This window comes from Coturnix japonica, chromosome 5 (genome assembly GCF_001577835.2).
Source record: "Coturnix japonica isolate 7356 chromosome 5, Coturnix japonica 2.1, whole genome shotgun sequence".
Classification (NCBI taxonomy): Eukaryota; Metazoa; Chordata; class Aves; order Galliformes; family Phasianidae; genus Coturnix; species Coturnix japonica.
This window is the reverse complement of record NC_029520.1, coordinates 37,125,056-37,147,952: the sequence shown is the minus strand read 5'-3', so window position 1 is coordinate 37,147,952 and position 22,897 is coordinate 37,125,056. Positions and strand designations below refer to the sequence as shown.

Sequence of the window (22,897 nt, the reverse complement as noted above, 5' to 3'; positions counted from 1 at the left end):
TGGAATTAAGTTTTATCATAATGAAAATCTGCCAGACTGGGGAGGATTCCCTCATAACATCTCTTACTGGGTTTGTAAGAAGCAGTTCCCTGAATTTTCATGACAGGCTGTTTTAACATGAGGGTGTTTGAAGACGCTCAGATGTTTTAATCAGGGTGTTGCTCAATTATAGCCCTGGTCTCAACAGAAGTGATGTTCTTCTCTCAAAGGTTGCAGTATTTTGGCAGTACTGTGCCTGTGGTAAATAAGTCTGTATTATTAAAATAGTAGCAATTGTTTCTTGAGTTTAATTGTCTAAAAGTTATGATTTAATCTTTTCTTAACAGCATTTGAAAAGAAAGCACAAAGTGTTTCCCCCTACTGGTTCATTTCACTGTGCCTCTTCCCCATTCTGCTTCCTTCTTACACCAAGTGAAGATGAGTAGCCTGCTGCTAATATGACGTCTCTGACTAGTGTCATTGCCTCCCACCAGTCTGAGTGGGTGTCCTTCACTGATGAACTGCTCCTCCCTGTTAAACCACAAGGTAAGAGAACTCTGATTTCCACTGAACCTTTTAAGTCTTTTTTGTTTTGAATTATACTGTCATATATGCAGCACTGTGTAGCATACCACTGTACTGTATGGTGCCAATGATCTTGCCTTCTAAGTGGAAGTGGTATGTGCAAAGATTGAATTATGCCTTATTAACCCAGTATAATAGAATTTGGGCCAAAAATGTTAGGTGTTTTCCAGCTTTCAGCACAGACCCATTACAAGGTTTGAATCCATCCTTGGACTTGCAAGACAATATCCAGCTGACCACAGAAGTAGTCTTACCTATTACACTTAACTATAAAACTAAGTAGGTTAAAAATTTTGTTAGGTTAAAATTTTATTAAGTGAAGGAAAAAAATCTGTGTATGTTTAATGGCAAATTTTAGAGATTTCAATAAAAATAGTGAAGTAATTGTAGTTCTTATCAGTCTTTCTCCTTTGTCTCTATTTTAGGTAGCACTGAGGAACCTCTGGAAAAATGTTTTTCTTCCTCAGATACTTCCTCAGAAGAGAACCACAATGTGGATGGAGAATTTCAGGATCTTTTGCACACAGAGCCAGACAATTCAGGTGACAAGCCAAAGGAAGATTCTACAGTTCTTGAGAACCATGTGTATCCCAAAGCTGATCTATTGTCATCTATCAAAGCTTGGGTTCAGTTTGAGGATGCACCATGGGCCAGTGCTCCACCAACTCAGTCACAGGCAGGTGAGGCAAATGCATGAAAAAATCCATTCTAGTAATTTAACAAAATACAGTGAGAGCTGCCAGATATTTTTCTTGCTCTTTGATTTCTCAAAGGCTTAATTTTTATTAGTTTGTACTGTATTTTAACTCAGTTCATGTTATCAGGGTTGCCAAAAGGGCCTACAATATTGTTCTTGATTGACCTGGCAGCATAATCTTAATGTCTCTTCTTCATGGAAATAAAACAAGAAGCTTCTGTGATTCATTCAGTTTTGGAGAATAACAAGATATACTCATGGACAAACAATGTAGTGGGGTTTATAGTTGTCATGTTTCTTAGGTACAAGTATGAACAGCCATCTGAAAGGAAACTGAGCTGTGTTTGCCCCTGTAAACTGGAACTGGAAGAGTGGTGATTGCTTGTTGTCTTTATATGCTCGTAATCTCCACATGGCTTATGCGAGGAGCTTGGAACTACTGATAGCTAGCATGCAGTTCTTTTTGCTGCTTTCTTATGCTTGAGCAGCTTGAAATTTACACAGACAACAGAAACTGATTCTCACATCAGGACTGCATGTGATTTTGCTCCAATGCAAAAGTTCTTTCTGACATACTTCAAACATACATGAAAACCTTTTGACTTACCTACTCAGCTTGTGCTAACTGATACAGCTGTATGAGATACTAGCTTTTCTGTATGAACACACTTCTGTCCATTCTTAGAGGAGAATATTGATTAATTGCCCAAGGAAAACACTAGTTGACTACATGTTTAAGGTGAGATATTCTCTTAATAACTGCACTTGGGTACTTCTAGTTACAAAAGTATTTTGAAAGTTATGGTCTTCTGTTCACTGAGTCCACCAAATGCTCTCTGCAATATAAATAGCACCTCTGTCAGAATACTTGGACTGGTGACTTTGTGTTGGGATTTGAGTTTTTTGTTTTCCATCTGCTCTTTGTATGGGTTTTATAGGCTAGTCCACACTAGCCTGCTAGAGACAGCAGTCCCACCTTTGTGCAGGAGATGTTGGCAAATATTCAGTCAATGATTTTTCTCATAAGGTCAGCATCAGACCTTCTTATCTTTATTTCTCAATTGCTCTTAATTGTAAATATTTACAGATCTAGGTGACAAAGACAGAAACAATAACACCCATAATGGAAAATCCATAAAACTGAGGTGCCTCACCTCTTTGTTAGATAACTTCATGATGAGGCAAAATAGTTTATTGTAAAAAAAAATACAAACTATCTTACTTTCTCTTATTCTTACTCATACAGGTACGTACAGATGCGTACTTTTTTGAATGGATCTGTTGGTTGCTATAAAACCACATTTCCTTCTTCCTGTTGTGGCATCCTTGTTGACTGGAAAACCTTAAGTTCACCTTCTTATTAAACAACAAAAAAAGCCTTTGCTCAGACTAAATAAAGCTTGCCATAACAACAACAACAACAAAAAACTTCCATAAAACTAACTTAATGATGTATTATTTGTTTTCCTGTACTTAAAGGAACATGGCCTGGTTTCAAGGTCTGTGTTTAGCAAGAGCAGCGCCTCATGGTTTGTACTGGTCACGGTACACAGATCATAGGCAAAACCTGCAGAAATCATAAAAGAGGTGGTCAGGGAAGACTGTCAAAAAACACTGCTGTTTTTGAAGAAGGCACACACATGTTCTTGCCCTTCAAGGGCTTTCCCTAAGTGATGGAATATTAATATACTCCAACACTGAGCATCAAACTGAGATTAATGGGGGAGGACGGTTTCCCTGACAGGCATAGCAGGAGCCTTGCATTGTTACTCCCTGTAGTCACTGTGTGGGTGGCAGGGTTTCATTATTAACTGTGTGGGAAGCCTAGGGACACTTCCTCTAAGAAGAAGCGATGTGCATAACCTTATTTTAAAATCCATATTTATCAGTTAATTCCTCTCCTGCTCTGGACTTCATCTTTTAGGGGGCCCAACCAGCACAGCTGACAGCGAGTGAATGGAGGTCACACCGCAGAGGAGATGACAGCTCTTTGTGTCTGGCTGTCTGCTCTGAAGGGTCTTTGACAGCAAGATGTAGGATAAGCTTCAGTTTTGTTTGCAATTAATTTGCAGGTCGCATCTTTTTTTCAGTGAGTGGCAGGAAGGCCAGAGTCTTTCTGTTACAAACACGGGACACTCACATGCTCTTTGGAAAGCCGGCAGTGACAGCAATTGTTCATTTCCAGCAGCAAACAACCCGCACAAGTACAATAGCAAATAGCCAGTCGAGGAGGGGGGATGGGAATAAACGCCAACTATCAGCAGACAGATTGGTGTGAGGAGGATGGAGGTGTTTGAAGCCTGTTTCCTGCGTAGGCAGCTGTGAAGGGCTTTGTCCTGAAGCCTTAGCGTTCCCAGCTCTGTTCCTGTCAGGGCTCCAGCACTGAGGAAACTGTCTGTCTGTCTCTCTGCACTGAAGCATCTGTTCAGCTGATTGGACAGTTACCCAGAGCAACAGCCAGGCTGCATGGAAACACATTTTGAAAATGGCTTATAAAATAAGTGCCCCGAGAGCAGAGGACAGGTCCTGGGGGAGGAATGTGCTACTTCCTGACCTCAATGCTGTGATGTTGCTGCACAGGTTCCTCAGAAGGTGAACATTTATGCCAGGGTGCTCACCATCTAAAAAGGCACTAATTTAAAAGACAGCAGCCACGTGATTGTTATTCTGTAGGTAGTATGCTTAAAAGAAATGTAAGATGTAATGCTGGACCCTTGTTGTTCTGGCAAAAGTGACAGTGTTATCAAGGGAGCAGAAACTAGGAGCACTGATAGCAAGAAACAGTGCTGAGAGCAAGGATGAAGAATATAGAAAGTAGAAGAAAAGTTAAAATGTGAAGTACAGAAATTAAAAGAACATAATTTCCACTGTAAGGCTCACACTGTCTTCATTTATGATGTTTCTGTAAACCTTCCTACCATTTTCAGGCAGAGTAAATGCTTAGCAAAATCCTTCTTTCAGCATATTTCTGCCTTTCAGGTTCATGCATAAACACATGGCAGCTGCAAAATCACGTGGCTTTCTTCCTGGGAAACAGTAGCTCTTGAGTGAGGCCATAGAAATATTTAGTCAAAGAAATGATGCATTGTGCTCTTCTTTCTTACACATCTCCCTTTTGCTGGGAGAAAAAAAAAAAGAAAAAAAGTCTTATTTTCCTCATAATTATCATCTAGCTAGTCAGCCTCATCAGACTCACACAGCGAAAATGAAAACTGGGATTCTAGAATCACCCAAATGTTCCTATCACAACCATTACATAATCAACAAATGATCACAGCCAGCTGGTGACAAACATTTGCATTTGTTCTACAGCGGGCCTTCAGCTGGCAATCTCATATTCTATCGGTGTTAGCTGCAGTCTTGAATTCAATTAGGTATTTGGCAAAGCACCAAAATTAGAGCAAGGCAAGATCTGTCAGTCATCTCCTCCATCCCCCCCCCCCCACACTCCTTCCCAAGAGCTTTGTCTCCATGGTTTTAAATTGCACAAGCTGGGCTTGCAGAATGTCCCTTGAGAGACTGTCCCACAGTAAGGCACATCTCAATCGTTTTGTGCTGTTCTGTCTGAAAATGGAAAGTACATGCAACACAAGATCAGCAACTGAAAACTAGACAAACTGTTGCTGTCCTAAAATCAAGAAAATCTAAGATTCTGTGTAGAATTGATAGGAAGGGAAACGGCATTGATGCTAACAATTTTTATTGGAATACAGTGCGAAGGTCAAGGAGTACATTCTCAATGCATCAAAAAGAAACAAATGCTTAAATCTTCTGATTAGTAGATTAGTACTGAAAGCCAAGACAGTGTATTAGGAACAAATGAATCAAAAAAAGTAAAATGCAAACAGAAGGAAACATTTATCACTTTAGGAAACAATGATGTAATTTTTTGTATGCAGTGGCATTTGTCATTTAGTGGCAGTTCTGGCACTGGTCTTTCAACAATAACAGAGTTATGAAAATTGCTGCAACCTCTTCATCAACTAACATTGGCTGAATTCCAAGTTAATGCGAAAAACACCTACACCATTTAGGAATTGTTTCAGCACTTGAATAGGCTGGAGAGCAGCAGGAACATTGAAGAGAAGCCTAAACATATGGATATTTACTTCAGCTTATCTCACTTTCTGAGATTGATAGTTGTTTGATTCAGTGTGGCGAAAATTTTTCCAGTTCCAAGTTCAGGAACCCAGGACAATGGTAGGTGGAAGTTGGCTGTAGTAAGGTTCTAAAGAATGTCTGTTACAGAAAGGCTCTCTGTGGCTGCTATTTCCCTAAATAAAATTCACTTTCTTGGGGGGGAGGGGGAGGAAAGAAGTCTTCTTCCAAAGTGGTTCAACTCACCTGGAGTGAAATTAATATATCTGCAATGATGTTCAAGTTGGTCTCCTTCATTAGGCAACAAATTAACAAAAAGATTGTTATTATTATGTAAGTAAATGGATTATCAAATTTTATATGCATCTGATATATTAAATTTTAAAAAATAAAAAAGTAAAAATTAAATACGACTGCAAATATACATCTAAGATTCTTTTTATAAAACTTATTCTAAAAAATAAGATGATTCTTGCTACTGGTTTGCATATTCAGATCAGAATTTAATCTTGTCTTCTGGGTCCGCGTGGAGCATTCTGTCTGTCAAAGCCACTTCAGGTGAAGTTTTGGGGCTGACTCTTTACATATCTCAAAGGTTGTTTAACAGAAGGGCTGAGGCACTGTCAGACTGTAGTCATGTTCTTGGCACTTCTTCACATATGTCAGCAGTGCGGGATGGAGAAGTGGAGATTTTTTGGTTATGTTGCTGCAACATAACTGTCAATACGTGTGATAAGGAGATAGATCTCCTAACTCTCAGATCCTCTTCTGCTACTCAGAAGCAGCTCAGCACATAGGATCACAGCCATACAAATACAAATAGGTTACTGATTGCTTACCTGAGGGTAATAGCACAGATACATAAAATACACTTGCACTTCTGAGCTGGTAAGCCTACAAGCACTGTTTGGATAGTCTCTCCATGCAGACAGCAAATGTACATTAACATAAGAAGATGGTGTCCCATCACACCATTTTTACAGATTAGAGAGAGAGAAATCCTCTGTAACATTAATTTGCCATTTTCTTCCAAAGCATTTTTCAGGCTGGTTCTATATTACATGCTGAGATGCAAACGTATGTATCACTTATTTCTGTAAATGCTGTTTTGGAATGCACTTTCATCTTGTTAATTTAAAAGATAAACATAAATTTACTAACTTAGAGAACAGTTACTATGCTGAGATTAAAATAGAATTTCTCTCTGTCAATGCACTTTTCCTAAGTTTCCTTTTTCATTTTTTACTCCTCACTGAAGTCATCCATTGTTTCTAACATCTGAGTGATATGATGGGCAGATAGTTCACAAAACACATTCATAGCATTGGACATATACATTTGTTTAATCAACATGAGATGATGGTTAAGCATAGCTCACTGTTTGAAGTGTAACTTCTGGCAAGTGAGTAGAATGAGATTTTGGCCTAAACTGAACAGATATTTTATGAAGTTAATTCAGAACAGAGCACTTCATTCTGCATATTCAGAAAACAAAAGCCATTTCTAATTCACATCAAAAGGTTTTTCTAGTTTTATATGCTAGTCCCATGTGGGACTTTCCTAAGTAGTCTTTCTTAAGATGACTACTACATTTGAGCATGTGTCACTGATGCAGATGCTTAACTAAATATAATAAAACCACTTGATACTCTTAAGAACTCCACTGGGTTACACAACACAGGTACTCAAATGTTTTCAGCAGAGACAGAAACATGAAATCTAACTGCTCAGTAACACTGCTGCTTCTATTGTGCTTAAACAACAGGAAAGCCAGCAGCTGCCAGCAGTATGGAGTGCAGGGCACAGAATGGAAGGTAACAGTGCCAGGTGCTAGTTAAGTTGCTGTGTGTTGTTAAAAAATAACCATGTTGCTGCAGTTGTTGGAATTTATATTTACAGTGCCTCAGTAGGGTCCTGTAGCGTACGTCTGGAATAGCTGTCATTTACCTCTGGGTGACTGCCCCGCAAATCTCACTGGTGACTGTTTCCTGTGCCCAGTGTCTCCACCAAAGGCACCCAGCTGGACTTCCCCCTCCTCCAGCTCTTTGGAGAGGCGAGCCCATGCATCAGAAAGCAGCTGGACAACCAACTCAGAGGATGCCAGCAGCCCCAGCATTGCTCCCTCCTACACAGATCTGCAATCAATTAATACTGAGGACCTGACAAGTGGTGGAACATCTGCAGCAGATTCAGCTGGTAAGAGGAAAGCCCTCAAGTTTTTCTGTCTCAGTATTTTTGATGTCACTTAAACACTGTTCTCAGAAGTAGGATGCAGGGAATGGATCCAAAGCAGAAGAAGCTCAAGGATTAGGCAGACTAATATCTTTTTTCTAGTCCAGTTCCCAAGTAAGCACACCTGGAATGACACACCCATGCTTTGTGCAGACTCCCAGGGCAATTCCTGGAGCTCTTGCAAGCACCTGCAATACCTTGGAAGGTATCCAGCCCACTCTGAGGAAGGCAGTGGATTCCCAGTCTGATGAAAACTGATTTGCTTCTGCCATAATAGCTCAGACATGTCAGGTATTTAATAAAGTGTATTTCTCTCAGGTGGTGAATTTAACAATGTGTTGAGAGAATGGATTTCCTGAACCTCACTGAGGTTTGTTCTCTTTGTAAGATGCACAAGATCACCTGAATATGATATTATTTGATGGACATTGAGGCAGGTGTATTTTATTTAAGACCAAAACAGGCCCCATAGCCTTTATCTTTATGTGTGTCTTTATGTAAGTTGTTAACTCAGAGATACCTGGGAAAGATGGAAGTGACCTGAGCAATCCCAAACTGGGAGTTTACACTCACTGGAGGGGGTGGTGCAGAAAGCCTCCAATGGATGGAGTGAGGGTAAGATTAATGATTTCCTGTAAAGACAATGGGTTTTACAGTAGCAAATGTAAATACTGTATGAGCAGATCTGGAAGCAAGGATTTGCTATTCAGTCATAGTGCATCTGGAAAATGGTGTGCTTTACAGTGCTTGGGAGTTGTATTTGCTGCTAGTGAAGGGGCCTGTTGCTTCAGAGCTTCCTACCATGCACTTCTATGTTGCTCAGCTTGGATCAAAAAGCATTGAAAGGAGCAGGAACTTGTGGCATTTGTGCTGTGCTCTGTGAGATAAGTAACACAGGACATCTCTGTTACTGATACAATTGAAGTATTTATTCATTCTGAAATGGATGTCTGCCTTCATTTTCAAAAAAGGCCAAATGTCTACATGTAAGCAGAGCAAAGGGGTGTCTGTCTTGTAGATGTGATATGAAATCTGAAAGCCTTGAGACCTCTTCTGAGGTTCTGCATAAATACCTCACCAATAAGTGGTTTGAATTAAAAGTGTCTCCCTTATTCAGCTTGCCTTGGATTTCTGCAGGTCACTGTACTTCTCTAAAATAATTTTGATTAAGTGTTGGTTTAATTAAAAAATAAATCTTATAAATAAAATATATGCGTATATAATGAAATAGATGAGATCAATTCTATATTATTCCGTATTTAATAGAACAATATTCTATATAAGTAAAAGTTTTACGTATAGTTACATAATAATATCAGTACATGATATATATGTATTCAATGTGTATCTACATGTCTATAGTTCTATAAATATACATGCATACAATTATCACAGAAATATATATATAGGACATATGTGTATGATATAGACAGATACATTACATATCTATCTATCTACCTGTAGGCAAATAGATGTAGACATATACATGCATAGCCTTGTTGATTTGTCATATATATTTTAGGTGCTTTGTTGTCAGATCTGTTATAGTTTCTGTTCTGATTTGTATCTAAGGAGAGCTGCAAACGCTGGTTTGCTGTTGACAGTTCAGTTTGCTGGCCAGTTGCACTTTCTGGCATTCTCCTAAAACTCAAGGGCTATTGGGACTATGAGAGAATTACAGTGTTGTTTTCTAAAAACATCTGCATGTTTGGAGATACAAGGTTGCACATGTGACCCATAGCTGCTCAAAATTCAGGAAGTTAATAAATAACACAAGGAATTAACTTTTAGAGTTTTATTATTTCCAAAATAAACTGCATATTTTGAGGGGATTCTGCTGCTTTGTTTTTAAAACTTGGAGAAGATGATTCTGAAAAGCTCAGCTCTGGCTATTTCTTGGAAGTAGTGGAAAGTAAGAACTAACTGCAGCACTGAATTTTCAAACCTTGCCCTTTGTCTTTTATGCATTAGTTCTCATACAAATATTGTTTCTGTGACTTTGGCCAGCGAAGTACAGAGTCCTGATACAATAATTGCAAGGGATGATGTTCTGTAAGTTTCAAACCAGCAAATTTGAACAGATTGTATAGCTGTGCAATTTGTTTGCATTGGATGTCAGAAAAAAGCTACAAGCATTATTATAAGCTCTGAAGATGATGAACGTTAATAACTAGAGCAAAGGGGAAAATAGAGAATGCTGACGGTTACTCACTTCTGCCTAGAAATGTACTTCAGCAATGCTGTATAACTATTAACCAGCATGTTCTGGTGTCCAAATTGCAAACACGGAACAAATTTTGTATGGGAGAGCCTGCCAGGGCCTGCTGCAGGGACTGCATGGAGGAGTATCAAACTCTGCCTTCAGGGAGGAGGGGAACAACAACATGAAGAGGAGATGGAACCCAAAACATTCTTGTCCTTGTACAGTGCCAGAAGCAGGACTTTTTCTTCCAGGCATCATCCACCAGTAGCAATTTAGAAGTTCTGTAATCCAGTCTTAGTCCAGTATTTTTTCTCAAGGCATTTCTAACTTATTTAATGTATATGTGAGGTAGAACTATAAAGCTAGATAATTCAAGGGGAGAGAGAAACTGTGGTCCCAAATCAGACCTGTGTACTGGAAATCAGTTCTTCTTTAACCTTCAGTGCCTTCTTTAAAGAACCCAGATATCTCTGTCTTCTACAGAGGTGTCAAATCCTCATCCCTGTTTTGCATTGGAGGAATGAGGGGCTTGGTTGTGCAAGCTGGCCTGTTGTGAAGTCTTCTTCTTACAGTCACATGGCAGACTTGTTTATGAAACAGGCATGAAGATTGCTAGTGTAAGCAGTAGACCAGCAAGAGAGATAGGATCACTGCCTTAGTCCCTAATTATGGCAAGAAGGAGAGGCACAGGAAGTCCATCAGCAGAAGGTAGAAATTTTAGAATGAAAAAAGAACAGGTACCACAATAAACCAAAGCATATTTGTATCTATTCAGTAGAGAGAATTATAAAACTGGCTTGGTCTGCAGCCATCTGGCATTAATGTTAGAAGAGAGGACTATGATATCATTATGTCCGTCTAATCTGACCTCCTGCATATCTCAGGCCAAGGAACCTCACCCAGTCTTTTCTGCACCCAGATCATAATGACAGCAAGTATCTCTGTAGTATTTTTCTGATTAACATCAACTGCAGTAAAACTTGGAGCTGTTCAACTGTCCTTTGTGATTTTAGCATGCAATTTTTTAAGTTTCAAAAAAAGATTGTCCTAGTGATGAAACGTAAAACAGAATTGAGATGTCAGTGAGCTCAGTTCTGCCAACTCTTGTGACCTCAGCTGATGCTGTCCCCTAACCTAAAAGGTTCGGTATCTGCCTTTTCTCTGCCCTGTAATATAACCCTGATTAGTTATCTTCTCTATTTCCCTGCCTTTTGAAGAAGAATGGCTTCAGCTGCTGTAGGGCTATCAGCTTCTTGCTTTTTCTTCAGGAATGATGAGGACTTTCACAATAGGGGAGGAGAGGATAAAGCAGTGCTCTCATAGGAAGAAAAGAGAAGAAAGCTCAGAAGTTCCTACTTACTCCTACTAGACTGTGTTTTATCCTGCCTGATTCTGTGAATTAGTCTGGCCTCTTTTGCACTCCCAAAAACATCAGGTTTCAGGCAGGAAGGAGGCAAAATACAAAAGGAGAGAGTGATGGTTATAAAGAACTGGGTCTGATTTTCCCTATTGTATAGGAATGTTTCAATTAAAAACATTTTTCTAGAAATAAATAAATATATGTATGAACATAAACATATTTAGAGAGTGTTATTCTTCTGTCTAATTGAGTGGGTTTTTTTTTTTGCCTGTTCATAAGTGTAGTTTCAGTTCTGATCTGTGTTGTTGGCCCTGTGCTGCAAACAGCATCTCCTAGATGAGGTAAACATGTTGGTGTGATAAGTCAGAGGAGTTCAGACAGAGCTTTTACAGATGAGCAGGATGTTTCAGTTTGAAGCATAATTGGAGATGGAATATTTGCATGTTATACAGGACATACTGTAGGATGACTGTTGATGTGTACCTCTGCTTGAACACTTCCACTTCTAAGCTGGTCTAGGCTTGATCAAACCAAATACTTTTGGAGCACAGATGTGACATGAATCTTGCAGAATGACCTTGTTCATTTGCTGTTAGAAGCAATTTGGGATTAATTGTCCTTATTTTTGGCAGATGAGACCAAAATCCTAATCTTTAAATAAAGAAAATAATAATAAAATATAATAAATAAATTTACTTTTTCTAATGCAGATGGGTCTATCTTTGGTCTAGAAAATCAGTTGTCAGAAGACTCTTAGGCTTAGCTGCAACAAACTAACTCTTTTAAAACTAGGTTCCATCACTTTTTCATCTTTTCACTTTTTCACTACCAAGCCTTATACAGTATTGCAGTCTGATTTTCAGTGTGTATGGGAACTGTAGAGTCACGGCCTGAACCACTGATTGATCACCTGAGGTACGGACTGAGTCAACCACAGGAGCACAGGTGAAGGCAATTCACCTGTGTGAGCAGAAGGAGTGGAGCCTGGCTGCACCTCTCCTAGAACCCATTTAAGGGCTGGCTGCCACTAGGGAAGTATCTCTTTCTGGAGATCCCTTCTTTTGGAGTTTTCTATTATGAGCCTAGGACACTGGTGAGCATTTCATTTTTTTAGTGTCTTTTTCCACAATAATCTTTCTAACTATAAACCTGTAAAATACCGTCCTAACCACACCACTCTTCTAACTGTACATTTGTTAATTGTACACAGCGTTATTGTATTCCAGTATCATTTTTACCCCTTACAAATATAGTCACTGTGTATGCTGTTCTCCAGTTTTGTGGTACCATACCCATCTGAACTGATTTTTTAAAAATCCTTGGTAAAAATGCTGTAATTGCATTTGTCAGTTCTGTTGGAGTTTGGGGATGATACATATCATGCCTCCTGATCCAAGTAATTTCTTTAAAATATTTTCTTACCTCGTTAGCATTAATTTTCATTTCCACTCCCTCCTTCTAATTATCTATCCTGCCTCTTGCGCTCTTATCACTACATTCTGCATCATCATTTGCATTAAAGAATAGTGGCCAAGTATTCATTAGCTTTGGTGTAATGTCTTAACTGGCTTTGTAGATGTGCACACAAGGAAGCGTGCTGGTACCTGAAAGAGGAGTAACTTGTTGCACTCACTGTGAGACCTTGTGGGTGCAGCTGCCTGTAGTAATCTTCTAGTTGGTGGAAATCTTTGTGTAGGTAGGATTTGAGAAGGTAAGTGGCTGTAATAGACACCTTTTGGCTCTAGCATGAGGTTTTGTTGATAGTTTTAAAAAATGCAGTAATGGAATGGCAATTACAAAATGCACTATTTCCTGACACCCTAAGGCAGGTTTGGGGGCTGTGGAATAATTTAGAGTATGATCAATGTAAACTTGGATAAGTTAACACATAGGTGTCTTCAGTGCTCTGTACCAAAGTAAGAAGTGTAGGATAGAGGCTGGTGGCTCCTAACAAAGGGTCTCATCATGTAAAATGGACATGCTAAAATAGGTGGCTCTTTTGATTGTTATCTGAGCTGCAGATAAGGTGTAAGCTTAGACTTGCCACTTTCCTGGGTTTCACATTGTGTTAAAGTGGGCCTTTAAAAGTTCTGATTTTCTGGCGCACTCTGCGAAGACAGCAGCTCTACACAGTAATGCTGATATGTGCATAGGGAGCACAGTAACTTTGACTGTGTGTTCAGGCTGATCTGATAGATCTGTGTCTTTTGAAAAACTGGGGTATGCTTTGTGTAGTCATTAATTGCAAAGGCCTGTTAGTGTTTAAAGGTGTGTAAAGGTGAATGTGGTGCTGAGATATTTCCTGTCAAGAACGTGTACACGTGGTAAGACTGTTGGTTTTGAATGAAAGGAAATAAATTCATATTCTTGCATGAGCACCAGCAATATTCTTGATTCTCTTCAGCAAAACCTGCAGCCAGGTCCTTCTCCAGAAAAACCCAGCCAAAACGTGCAAAGAGTACAAATATTTTCCATATGGTTGTGCCCATTCTATTCTACCTCCACTTAAGCATGTTTGTATGCTTTATGGTAGGTATGAATCTCTGGGAGGGACCTGAACAGAACAGAGCGTGGCACATAGGGCCCAGAGAGTGATCTGGGTGCGGGGTTTGGCCAGTGGAACAGACAGTTGGAGGGCATTTGCTGATTTGAGGCAGCAGCTGGCATGCCAGCTTCATTGCCTCTCTGCCCTTCTCGGCTATGGGCCTTTGCCTGCGGCACAGTGAGCTGGTTCCTGAAGTGGGACATGAGCTCCACCCAGGGTGCTGTGCTATGCCTCACTGATGGCAGGCCCTTCTCTAGTCAAGCAGAATTAGGATTTGGGTGGGAAAGTTTACATAAAAGAAATAGAGAGGGGCTTTACTGGAGACTTTGCTTTAATGAACCCATCACTCCTCCTCCCCCCAGACTGATTTGTTTGTTCAGGCTTGGTTGCCTCCAGCAACACATTATTAGTGTGAACTATGGGGTATCCTGGGAGACCTGCAAGATTCTCTGCAACCTTTTGAATTCTTAGTCTCCAAGGAGGGGGAAACAAAAAGGGCATTTCACTCCATTGACGCAGTTGTGTGTACATTGTTTCCCCTTTTTGAATGCTGGAGTGTCTCTCCAGCAAATGCTGTAACTGGACTCTAAAATCTTCATTGTGCTTCTTCAACTTAGTCAGTACAATATCTGTTTCTTGGTAAAGCCACGAACATGCGCTGCATTAAAGACCATATTTATGATGAGGCAATCTGCTATGATTAGGTGGGAAGGCTTAAGCAGGGCTATGCAGTTGTTATCTCTGTTCACAGAGGTCAGTCATTGCTGACGGTAAACTTCAGGCTTTGTGGGTATGTCTGACCTTAAAGCAAATACAGATTGCGTCACTTGTGAGCAGCTTTCTGTTTGATTTAGCATGGCTACTAAAGCAGTGAAGACACAGGGACAGGAGTTTGCAGCACAGTATGTACTCAGAGCACTGTTAAGGTTATACATCTATGCCTAAACCTGTGCTACTGTGAATTCTTCAGATATAAGCAAGTGCTATGAGAACCTCCCCATTATGTCATCAAATCCCATTGGTACACTTTCCATCTTTCCTCAGTTTGAAATTACGGGATCCAATGACTTTTCTCAGAAATCTGCTTGAGCTCCTTAGGCTGCCTTGTGTCCTAGACCTGCCTGTCTGTCATAAGATAGTTCAGGCATCATGAAAACTATTTGATTTCCTAATTAGTCACATATGTGTTGAGAGACAAACAGTGTCAGGTGAACTGAGCTGCTGTAAAGGTCGAGGTGGGTTAGCTAAGGGGGGTCCATTCTCCATCAGTTAAGGCATTGGTACCAGATGGCATCTCATAACAGTGAAGAGAGAGATGAAAGGCATCTAACAGTGATGTGGTGGTGAGGGGCCTCTAGGAAAGGCAAGTGTGTTGTGGAAATGCAGAGAAAGTATCTTCAGTGTCATCTGCTTTCACCATGCAGTTCACTTAGCAAGAAACTTAGGTGCTGAAGAGCTGTACAGTTTCTTCTTTGTTCTCACATGAAAGTTTTGTGCATTTTGCAAGAGCCGCAGTGAGGGACACTGAGCACAGCAGGATTCCAAAGGCTGTCCTGAAGAACTGTGTCCACACAACGAAACAGGTTTGTCTCATTCCTCTGAGCAGCCCAATGGCTGACACACTAAACAGGTGTGAAGAGAGACTGAGTTTCACCTGAACCAGCAGCTCCATGTCTGCTAGATGAAAAGAAAATCAAGTCAGTTGGAGGAAGTCATCCCATCTAATGAGGCACTTTTTAGTGAAGGAAGACTCTTGACACTTAACTCATTGCTTGCTGGGGTTTGCTGCTTAGGAGATCTGAAGTCAAACAGCATGTGATTGGGCTCTTCCCAGAAACTCAGCTCCAGCTGTTCTTTGTTTATTTTTCTAGGGAATAAATGAGAAGCAGGGATATATGAAGACAGAGCTGTATAGGCCATAGTTTTCTGTCTTCATCTGAGTTCTTTTTTACTGTATTAAGAATGAAATGATCTTAATCCACATCTTCATCAGACAGTGGATGGGCTGAAGTTTCAGAATAACTCTCAAGCCTCGTATCTCTTTTCTGAAGAGAAAAGGGAGCCTGCAAAGGCTTCCTGATGAAAGACAGTTCTGTTTCAGGTGCTATCATAGTAAATGATACTGCCTCCTTAAATGATCTTGGAGTTTTAAGGAGAAAAGTCTATTTTCACCTGCTGGTCTTTGTACACCTTTAGAAAGATTGTTTATTGTTTCCCAGAAGTGACTCTGACTTTCATTTCTGAATAGGAGGTTCATTCTTCAATTAGTAAAGTCAGTTTTTGTTGGAAACTACAGTATTTCTGTAGATAAGATCATAGGTGAGGTCATTCTTTTCCTTCAGAATTGCCAGCATTACGTACTTCCTAGATTTTAGTAAATCACTCAAAGACACTTTCTGCGCATCTCAACAGACTGTCTATTGTACAAACTGCACTGAAAAACCCACATACAAAAATCAGACAAAACTTCTACCTGGGTAGCCTTTGACTGAATTCCTAGTGTTGTCCAGGATTTCTTTTTTTTTTTTTTTTGTCTGTTGTGTTAGTTTTATATATCTATGAAGCAGAGATATTCTGGATAGATATAAAAATTCAGCTGCTGAAATGTCTTAAGTGCATCACCTTGCTCTAAGAATTGTTATTTTACCCACGGAGTCCATTTTCCCTTCCTTTTCCTCAAGATGCCCTCTCCTTCTATCTGCTTTTTCACTTCTGGGTGTTGCATCAGTACTTTTCCATTTAGAAGTGCTGTAATGCAGGTTACTTCAGCCTCTTCCTAGCAGGTGAACCTGCTGCATTTTGCCATCTATCAGCGAAAGAAACATGAACAAAGGTATTGACATCCCCATTTCTTAGCTGAGGATCTATCTTCACAAAGAAGAATTTATTCAAAATCAGCTTAAGAATTTAAACGCTTGTTCATTGATTGGATAGTCACAGTAGCACTATTGCAAAGTAATGAATTAATGGTAGCCTCTGAAAAAACAAACACCAACTACAGTAGTAGTTAATGCTGAGTTGAAGTGCACTACTGTGAAATTTAAATTTCTTCAGTGATAATAAATTTTGCACCTAGCAAAAATCTGAAGCTGTGGTGTTTGTCTGTGTCTTTATTTCTGCTTAAGAAAATATGTGTTGACTTTAAAATTCAAAGTTCTGGATGAAAATCTTCAGGATATTTTCATTCTTTCAAAACTCATTCAATCCTTCCACTGTCAAAAACAAACCAAAATACTCGCTCTGTATTCCTTATACTCTAACACTTTGACTCCAATCCCATTTAATTCACATAATTTGGGAAAGTACCACTCAAGTCAGTGAATGTCTTTTTAAGACAAATGATCATCATGATTTACAGGGCAATCACCTACAGCGTACTATGCAACCTGCAAGAAAAGTACTGAATAGATGCAGATTTGCTGAAGTTGCAACAAACTAAATTGTAAAACAAGTTCTCATGCTATTTTAAAAGTAATAGCATTGTAATTATTGGAGACAAATATTCTTCGCTATTTTTTTCCTCAAAAAATTAAAAACCTAGCGTTGCCTTTGTATTCCTTAAGTGTTGTATTTTGTTTTAAAAGCCTCTAACTCAGAAGACCACAGCTGTATTTGGAATGTGCAACATTCTGTATTTGATCTTATTAACAGAATTGGATTTGTGATGTTCTTAAGGAAGTCAATTTCTACTTCACTATGTTACAACCAAATGAGAATATATTTAAGAAGAAGAAAATATGATAGTGAACAGATAGAAATGTTTAAAAAGATTACCAAGCTGTCTGTCAAACCTGCAGTTTATTTTAAAATAAATTTCAAGTTGACACCTGTAGAAAATAGTGGCTGTGCCAATTTGGGTGCAGATTAAAAAATAATAATAATAATAATAAATCATTAAGACAATGAAGTGGGACTAAAACAGCCATAGCACCTTCTTTGTTGTCTCATTGTCCTCTGTGATGAGTGGCAGGACAGAGGATAATTTACTTTATTACTAGCATAATTAGGGATAAAGTCGCTTTTAATTCCTATGAAGAGGAAAGATGGGTGAAGGTACTCCAACATAATGTTCTGCTCTATGGTTTGTCTCATTTGAATGCAAAGGCTGCCTTCATCAGCTGCGTGTTGATTTTCTCAGCTTGTCATACTTTATAATTTGTCTGTGAATATTAAAGAGCATCAAATTGAGCAGATATTAAAAATTAGCACCCTTTGTGTCCTATTGAAAGCAGAACAGCTCTTCTGTCTTAGGCATTGCAGTCCTTTGCTAATAAGGCTGACTGAATAAGTCTTCATTAAATTTCATGTTACTGGGCTGGGGAATTTATTTGGCCTCATCATCTGTTCAGACCGTGACCTGGACAAATCAACCATAATGCCTCAGATTTGAAAAGCCTTTGTTTGGCTTCTCACATTCTTAGCACAATTAGTGGCTCTGCAGCCTGTCTGCTTGGGCAAGGTGGTGTCACGCGGTCTCAGTACAGCTACCATTCTTTGTAACTTGCCAGGATCATCCCTCGCGTGAGTCACTTGTGATTTTAGCCATCCAGCACTTGGTCCCATGGCATACAAGCGTAAGGTCAGTAGCACTCAGCTGCATCAGTGTCTGTGCCTGCTACCTGACCAGAAATGTCATAGCCAAAATTTCCTCTAAATTAGAATAAATAAACTTAGTTATGCAATATGTCTGTTCTTAGGTTGGCTGAGGTTTCTCTCTTCCAGGCACTGTGGGGCAGATATTTACCACCTCTTTTTTTTCATTCAGAAATAAGTTACATCAGATATGACTTTTTTGTAATGTGACAGACACTCTGCAAGTCTTTGATGAAAAAGCATCTTCCACTTGAAGCTAAAGCTATTACAGACAACACCAAATAAAACAGCTTTTTGTAATAGTCATTAAAGCCTTAGGAGTTGTTTCACAGATGTGTAATTCCCTGAGCATGTTGGAGTTTGCTTTTCACCAGAAGAATGAAAGGACAGGGATTTAAATTGTATTTCTTCATCATAAATCCTGGGGATGATGCATTTACTTTGGCACTGGTTTTGCTGCTTCTTCAAATTAGATCTCTGTTCCCTTCAGCGTTACTGCACTGGAGGGAGTGGTATGATCTCCATTTATTATGGTCCGGAGTTAAGATTTCAGGTTTCTTCCTCCAGGCAGTGGCTTATGCAGCACTGAGGTTTTTGCCTTTATGTGCCTTAAAGTCACAATACAGAACTAGCACACAGCAGGAAAAACTGGGTGCTTCCTCTTTGTGCAAGCATATACACACATATATATATGCATATAACTATACAGTATATACATGTATCAGTATGTACAATGGTATCCATTTCTCCATATGTGCATTTATATAAATCATGTAAGTTCATGATACAAGTAAGATCTTTGGTTTCTGGCTTACCTTCCTACAATTTACATACTCAAATCCAGTTCTCTTTGGTGTGAATCACGGGCTGCTTTGCAGCATCAGGTAAGACATTTTAAATCTAGGTGTCATCCAAAGTGTTTTTGAGGAAACATTACATTTTCAGACTCTTGAGCCAAGCTCATCTTTGAGGGGGTTAGAGCTCCTACCTGCAATTCAGACTTGGAGAATGACTTGGTTACATTTGGTGGGGGTGCATTCTGTGTTTCTAAATGTGGAAAGCTTTGTATGGATTTGAATAGAGAGCATGGGTAGGACATCTGTGGGAGTGAAGAAGGTACATCTGAGAGCGTCAAGCATAAGAACTATAACATTTGGGCATTGGTCTGTGGCTGTGAACTTCCCTATACTTTCTTTTTCTCACAGACTTTAAGTGTTTACTGGCAAAACACTGATTCAGCCATGTGGAAACAAGTAACAAGCAGAGACTCATCTGATATTAGTGGGTTCAGCTATTCATTTTTCAGTCATGAGAAGCCATACTTAGCTTTAATGAGTGCCTGCACTGAGCTATCTGTGGTTATCTGGCTTTCAGTTAATCTTTCCTCCCTTTGTATCTTGATGCTTGTCATTACTTATATCTTTGTTTCTCCTGTGTCTTGTTGTTGGTGTTTGTTTGTTTTGTTTTTAATTATTTGAATATATCGTGATCTAAACCACCTTTTCCATCCTTCCAGGACATTACTCCAGAAATGCATTTTGGGCCACTGAGCTTTAATTTTGCCATTTATTCCTCCCAAGAATAGGGTCCTGGGATGGTTCCTCTTGGTTGCAAGAGAAGTTATGAACCCAAGCCAATTACAGCAGATATGGAATTGTTTTCAGCTAAGTTGTGCAGACAGGATTTGATTTTTTTTTCTCTTTCTCACCTGCTGCAGGGTGAACACAGGCCAACAGAGACAAGATACTGTTTAAGGGTAAAGCTTTGTCTGTTATCTACACTTCAAATGTGTCAGGAAAGTGAGCTGAAACAGACTTTGATCCAGGTTTCATCTTTTGTAAGGATGAATATGAATAAAGCCTGATGAGCTGTGATGAGAAATAGACCTGGTGATCATGCATAGCCAGGAGATCTTGTGGAGTTCAGAGATTTGCTCATGGAACTAGGCTGCCAAACAGACCCCATCACTGTTTAGTTATATATTATAACATCTGATAAATTGAAAGACATCAACAGGGAAATCATGTATTGTTGTAGAAGGGTTGAACTGGACTCAACATCCAATATTGATCAGCTGTTTTTAATTTTTTCAGCAAGAACAGTTGGGAAAATTTGTGGTTGTATAGGCTTTGCCAGTCATAGTTCACTGGGAATTTCTGAAAGTCTAAACTTGAGCCGGCATGGTAGAGTCCTTCTCTGGAATGAAGGATGTGAAGCTCAAGTTTCTGTCTTGGGTGAGAAAGAATAGAGTTGGACCTGGGCTTCCTACAGCCAAACAGAATCCCCGAGCCACCAGCCCAACAGATAGTCTAGACTGAATTCTGATTTTTCACAAAGGCTGTCTTCAAAGTGTTCAGCTCAGAGGTAACAACAACTTTTTAAGTCATGAGGTTTTTTTGGAAAGAAGAAATTTATTTCCACAAACCTGATTCTACTCCTACTTTGAGGTTACTGCACATTTTAAAAGTTTTTATCAGACAAAAGGTCAAGGGACTAATAGCATGTGAGGGAAAAAACTGCTTCCTGAGGATCAAGTTTACTTCAGTATGTCTGTAACATACCAGCACCTCATGCAGTGCTCAATCCTGGTCACCAGATTAATTATGGATTTAATTGGGAACAAGAAACAAAGGAAAGTGTCTAGGAGATGACTTCATCTCCCTGCTCATCTTTGCTGTTTCCCACAGAAAGAGACAAAATTATCTGCAGAAAGGTTTCATCTGGCTGAAAGGAGGAAGGATAACATGAGGAAAGGATCACCGTTCACTTAGAAAGTCATGAGAGCAGGTTCATGTTTTCACTCTTTTCAGACGTGGTGTTTGTTTAAGCTCCACACCTTTTTAGTTTTTATTTAAGCAGTTTGTCCTTGGGCTAATTTCTCCATCTCATTCTCTGCCTTGGCTTCAACTTCCTACAGGCCAGGGAGTTTTTAGCCTCTGAAACAAAAGATGCCTTCTTTGCAGTGATAAAGCCCTATCTGCTGTATAAAGCAATTGCAAGGTGTAGGAGAAAAGTGAGCAGTAATGCTGTTGTGTAAGGAGTGGCTTCATGGTTGGCAGAGTTAGGGTTATTAGAAGACAAATGATCCAACTTTGCCATTAATTATCTAATTTCAGGCTCAAATTTGCTAAGAAGTAGAGGCTAGCAAAAGGAGGCACCTTCTGTGGCCATTCTTCATTTGTATTTCTTCCCAGAGAGGGGCATCTAATCATTGACTTCCTCCTTGCAGTCCAGCACCAGTGCATCCTGTCATTAAGGTGGTTGGGTCTTTTCTGCAGGTTGGCAGCAAACAACTTTGCTGCATGCTCCTCTGTGCCTCTCCCAGCTGGAAGACAACATGCTTGTCCCTACAGTACCTGTTCATATAGTCATTCCAGCATCTAGTCCCCCTTTCATCATATAATTAGGCTCACTGTTAGACCAAAACTTCTAAACTGTAGCTTGTTTATTCCACATGCTGTTGTGCTCGACCACTTAAGTGTACTTAAAATGATTTCTATACTGATTTATTTAAGTGTTTGAATGTCAAATCAGCAATTTATTGGTAAGCAGATTTCTGCCATGATTTCCAAATTATCCAGATAACCTTGCTTTCAAATAATCTGTTTGTTTTCCTCAGTGTGTCAGAATCCCATACAAATTATGTTTCTACACAATAAACATTAAGGGGAAATGAGAGAAACCTGAGTAACCCTAAAATGTCACAATGGAGCGGAAGGATGCTGGCTGTTCCCCAAGGGCACTGACAGCTTGTCTCTTGTTTTCTGTTGTGTTCAAACTGCTTGGGGCAGAGAGAAGAGCAATGATGGGGGGATGGAGACTATATTCTGAGGCTTGGCAAGATCTAGCAGGGTATTTGGCAGATGGGGCACTCTGTTTGGATGAATCAGGCTGTTTGGTTTATAGGTTATATTTTCATCTTTATTTTGGCTTTTATGGCAAGAACTGAAACAAACTTCCTGGATCAAGAAGTCTAATCCTGTGCTATCACAAACGGTCACATCCTGATATCTCTGTCCTAGATCTATTCTTGGTCTTAAAAAGAAAAAGAATTTTCATGCCCTTCCCATTCCCTCTCTAAGACTGTGTATATTACTTTTAATGATCAGAATGATCTTCCTAATATCTGTCCTTTAGTTTGAAAGAGGCATAGGAGGCACAAAAGTAGGAATTGAAATAGATTGTCTTAAAAATCTGTGAAGTGCTTCCCATTTAAATGGTGCCTCTGCATTTTACCCAATCAGGAATAAATCCAAAACAGTTCACCTGAGAGCAAAAAAAGAAAATTCTAGCCCCAAAACCACCTGGAATCTGAAGGGTTTAAAGGGTTTGCTGGAGAAAGTGATTCAGCTGCTGACACAGGGAGCAGGCTACCAGGTTTCTTGCAGGTGATGAGCTGAAATGTTTGGAGGTTTGGTTTTGTAAAAATAAATAAATAAAAAAAATTAGCTTTTATATGAAAGGAAGGGGGGGCTGGGGCGACCCAGGGCCTGTTTTGGGGGGGGGGGGGGGGGGGGGGAGGGGAAGCTTAGTTTCTTTGGCAAGACTTCACATGAAGTTTCTCACCAATTCAGCCTGTTGCTTTCTCCCCCTCCTGCTTTTCTG

At 39.6% G+C, this 22,897-nt stretch overlaps 1 protein-coding gene across 2 annotated transcripts in view; it reads left to right on the top strand.

Annotated features, from left to right (window-relative positions):
• Positions 1-22,897, top strand: part of STON2 (stonin 2) — a 67,892-nt gene that overhangs the window by 14,865 nt on the left and 30,130 nt on the right. For both annotated transcript variants that reach the window (XM_015865118.2, XM_015865117.2), the window contains exons 2-4: positions 327-525; positions 990-1,244; positions 7,358-7,555. In XM_015865118.2, the coding sequence (XP_015720604.1) occupies positions 438-525; positions 990-1,244; positions 7,358-7,555 (541 nt within the window). In that variant the 5' untranslated portion in view covers positions 327-437. The remainder of the gene's footprint in view (positions 1-326; positions 526-989; positions 1,245-7,357; positions 7,556-22,897) is intronic.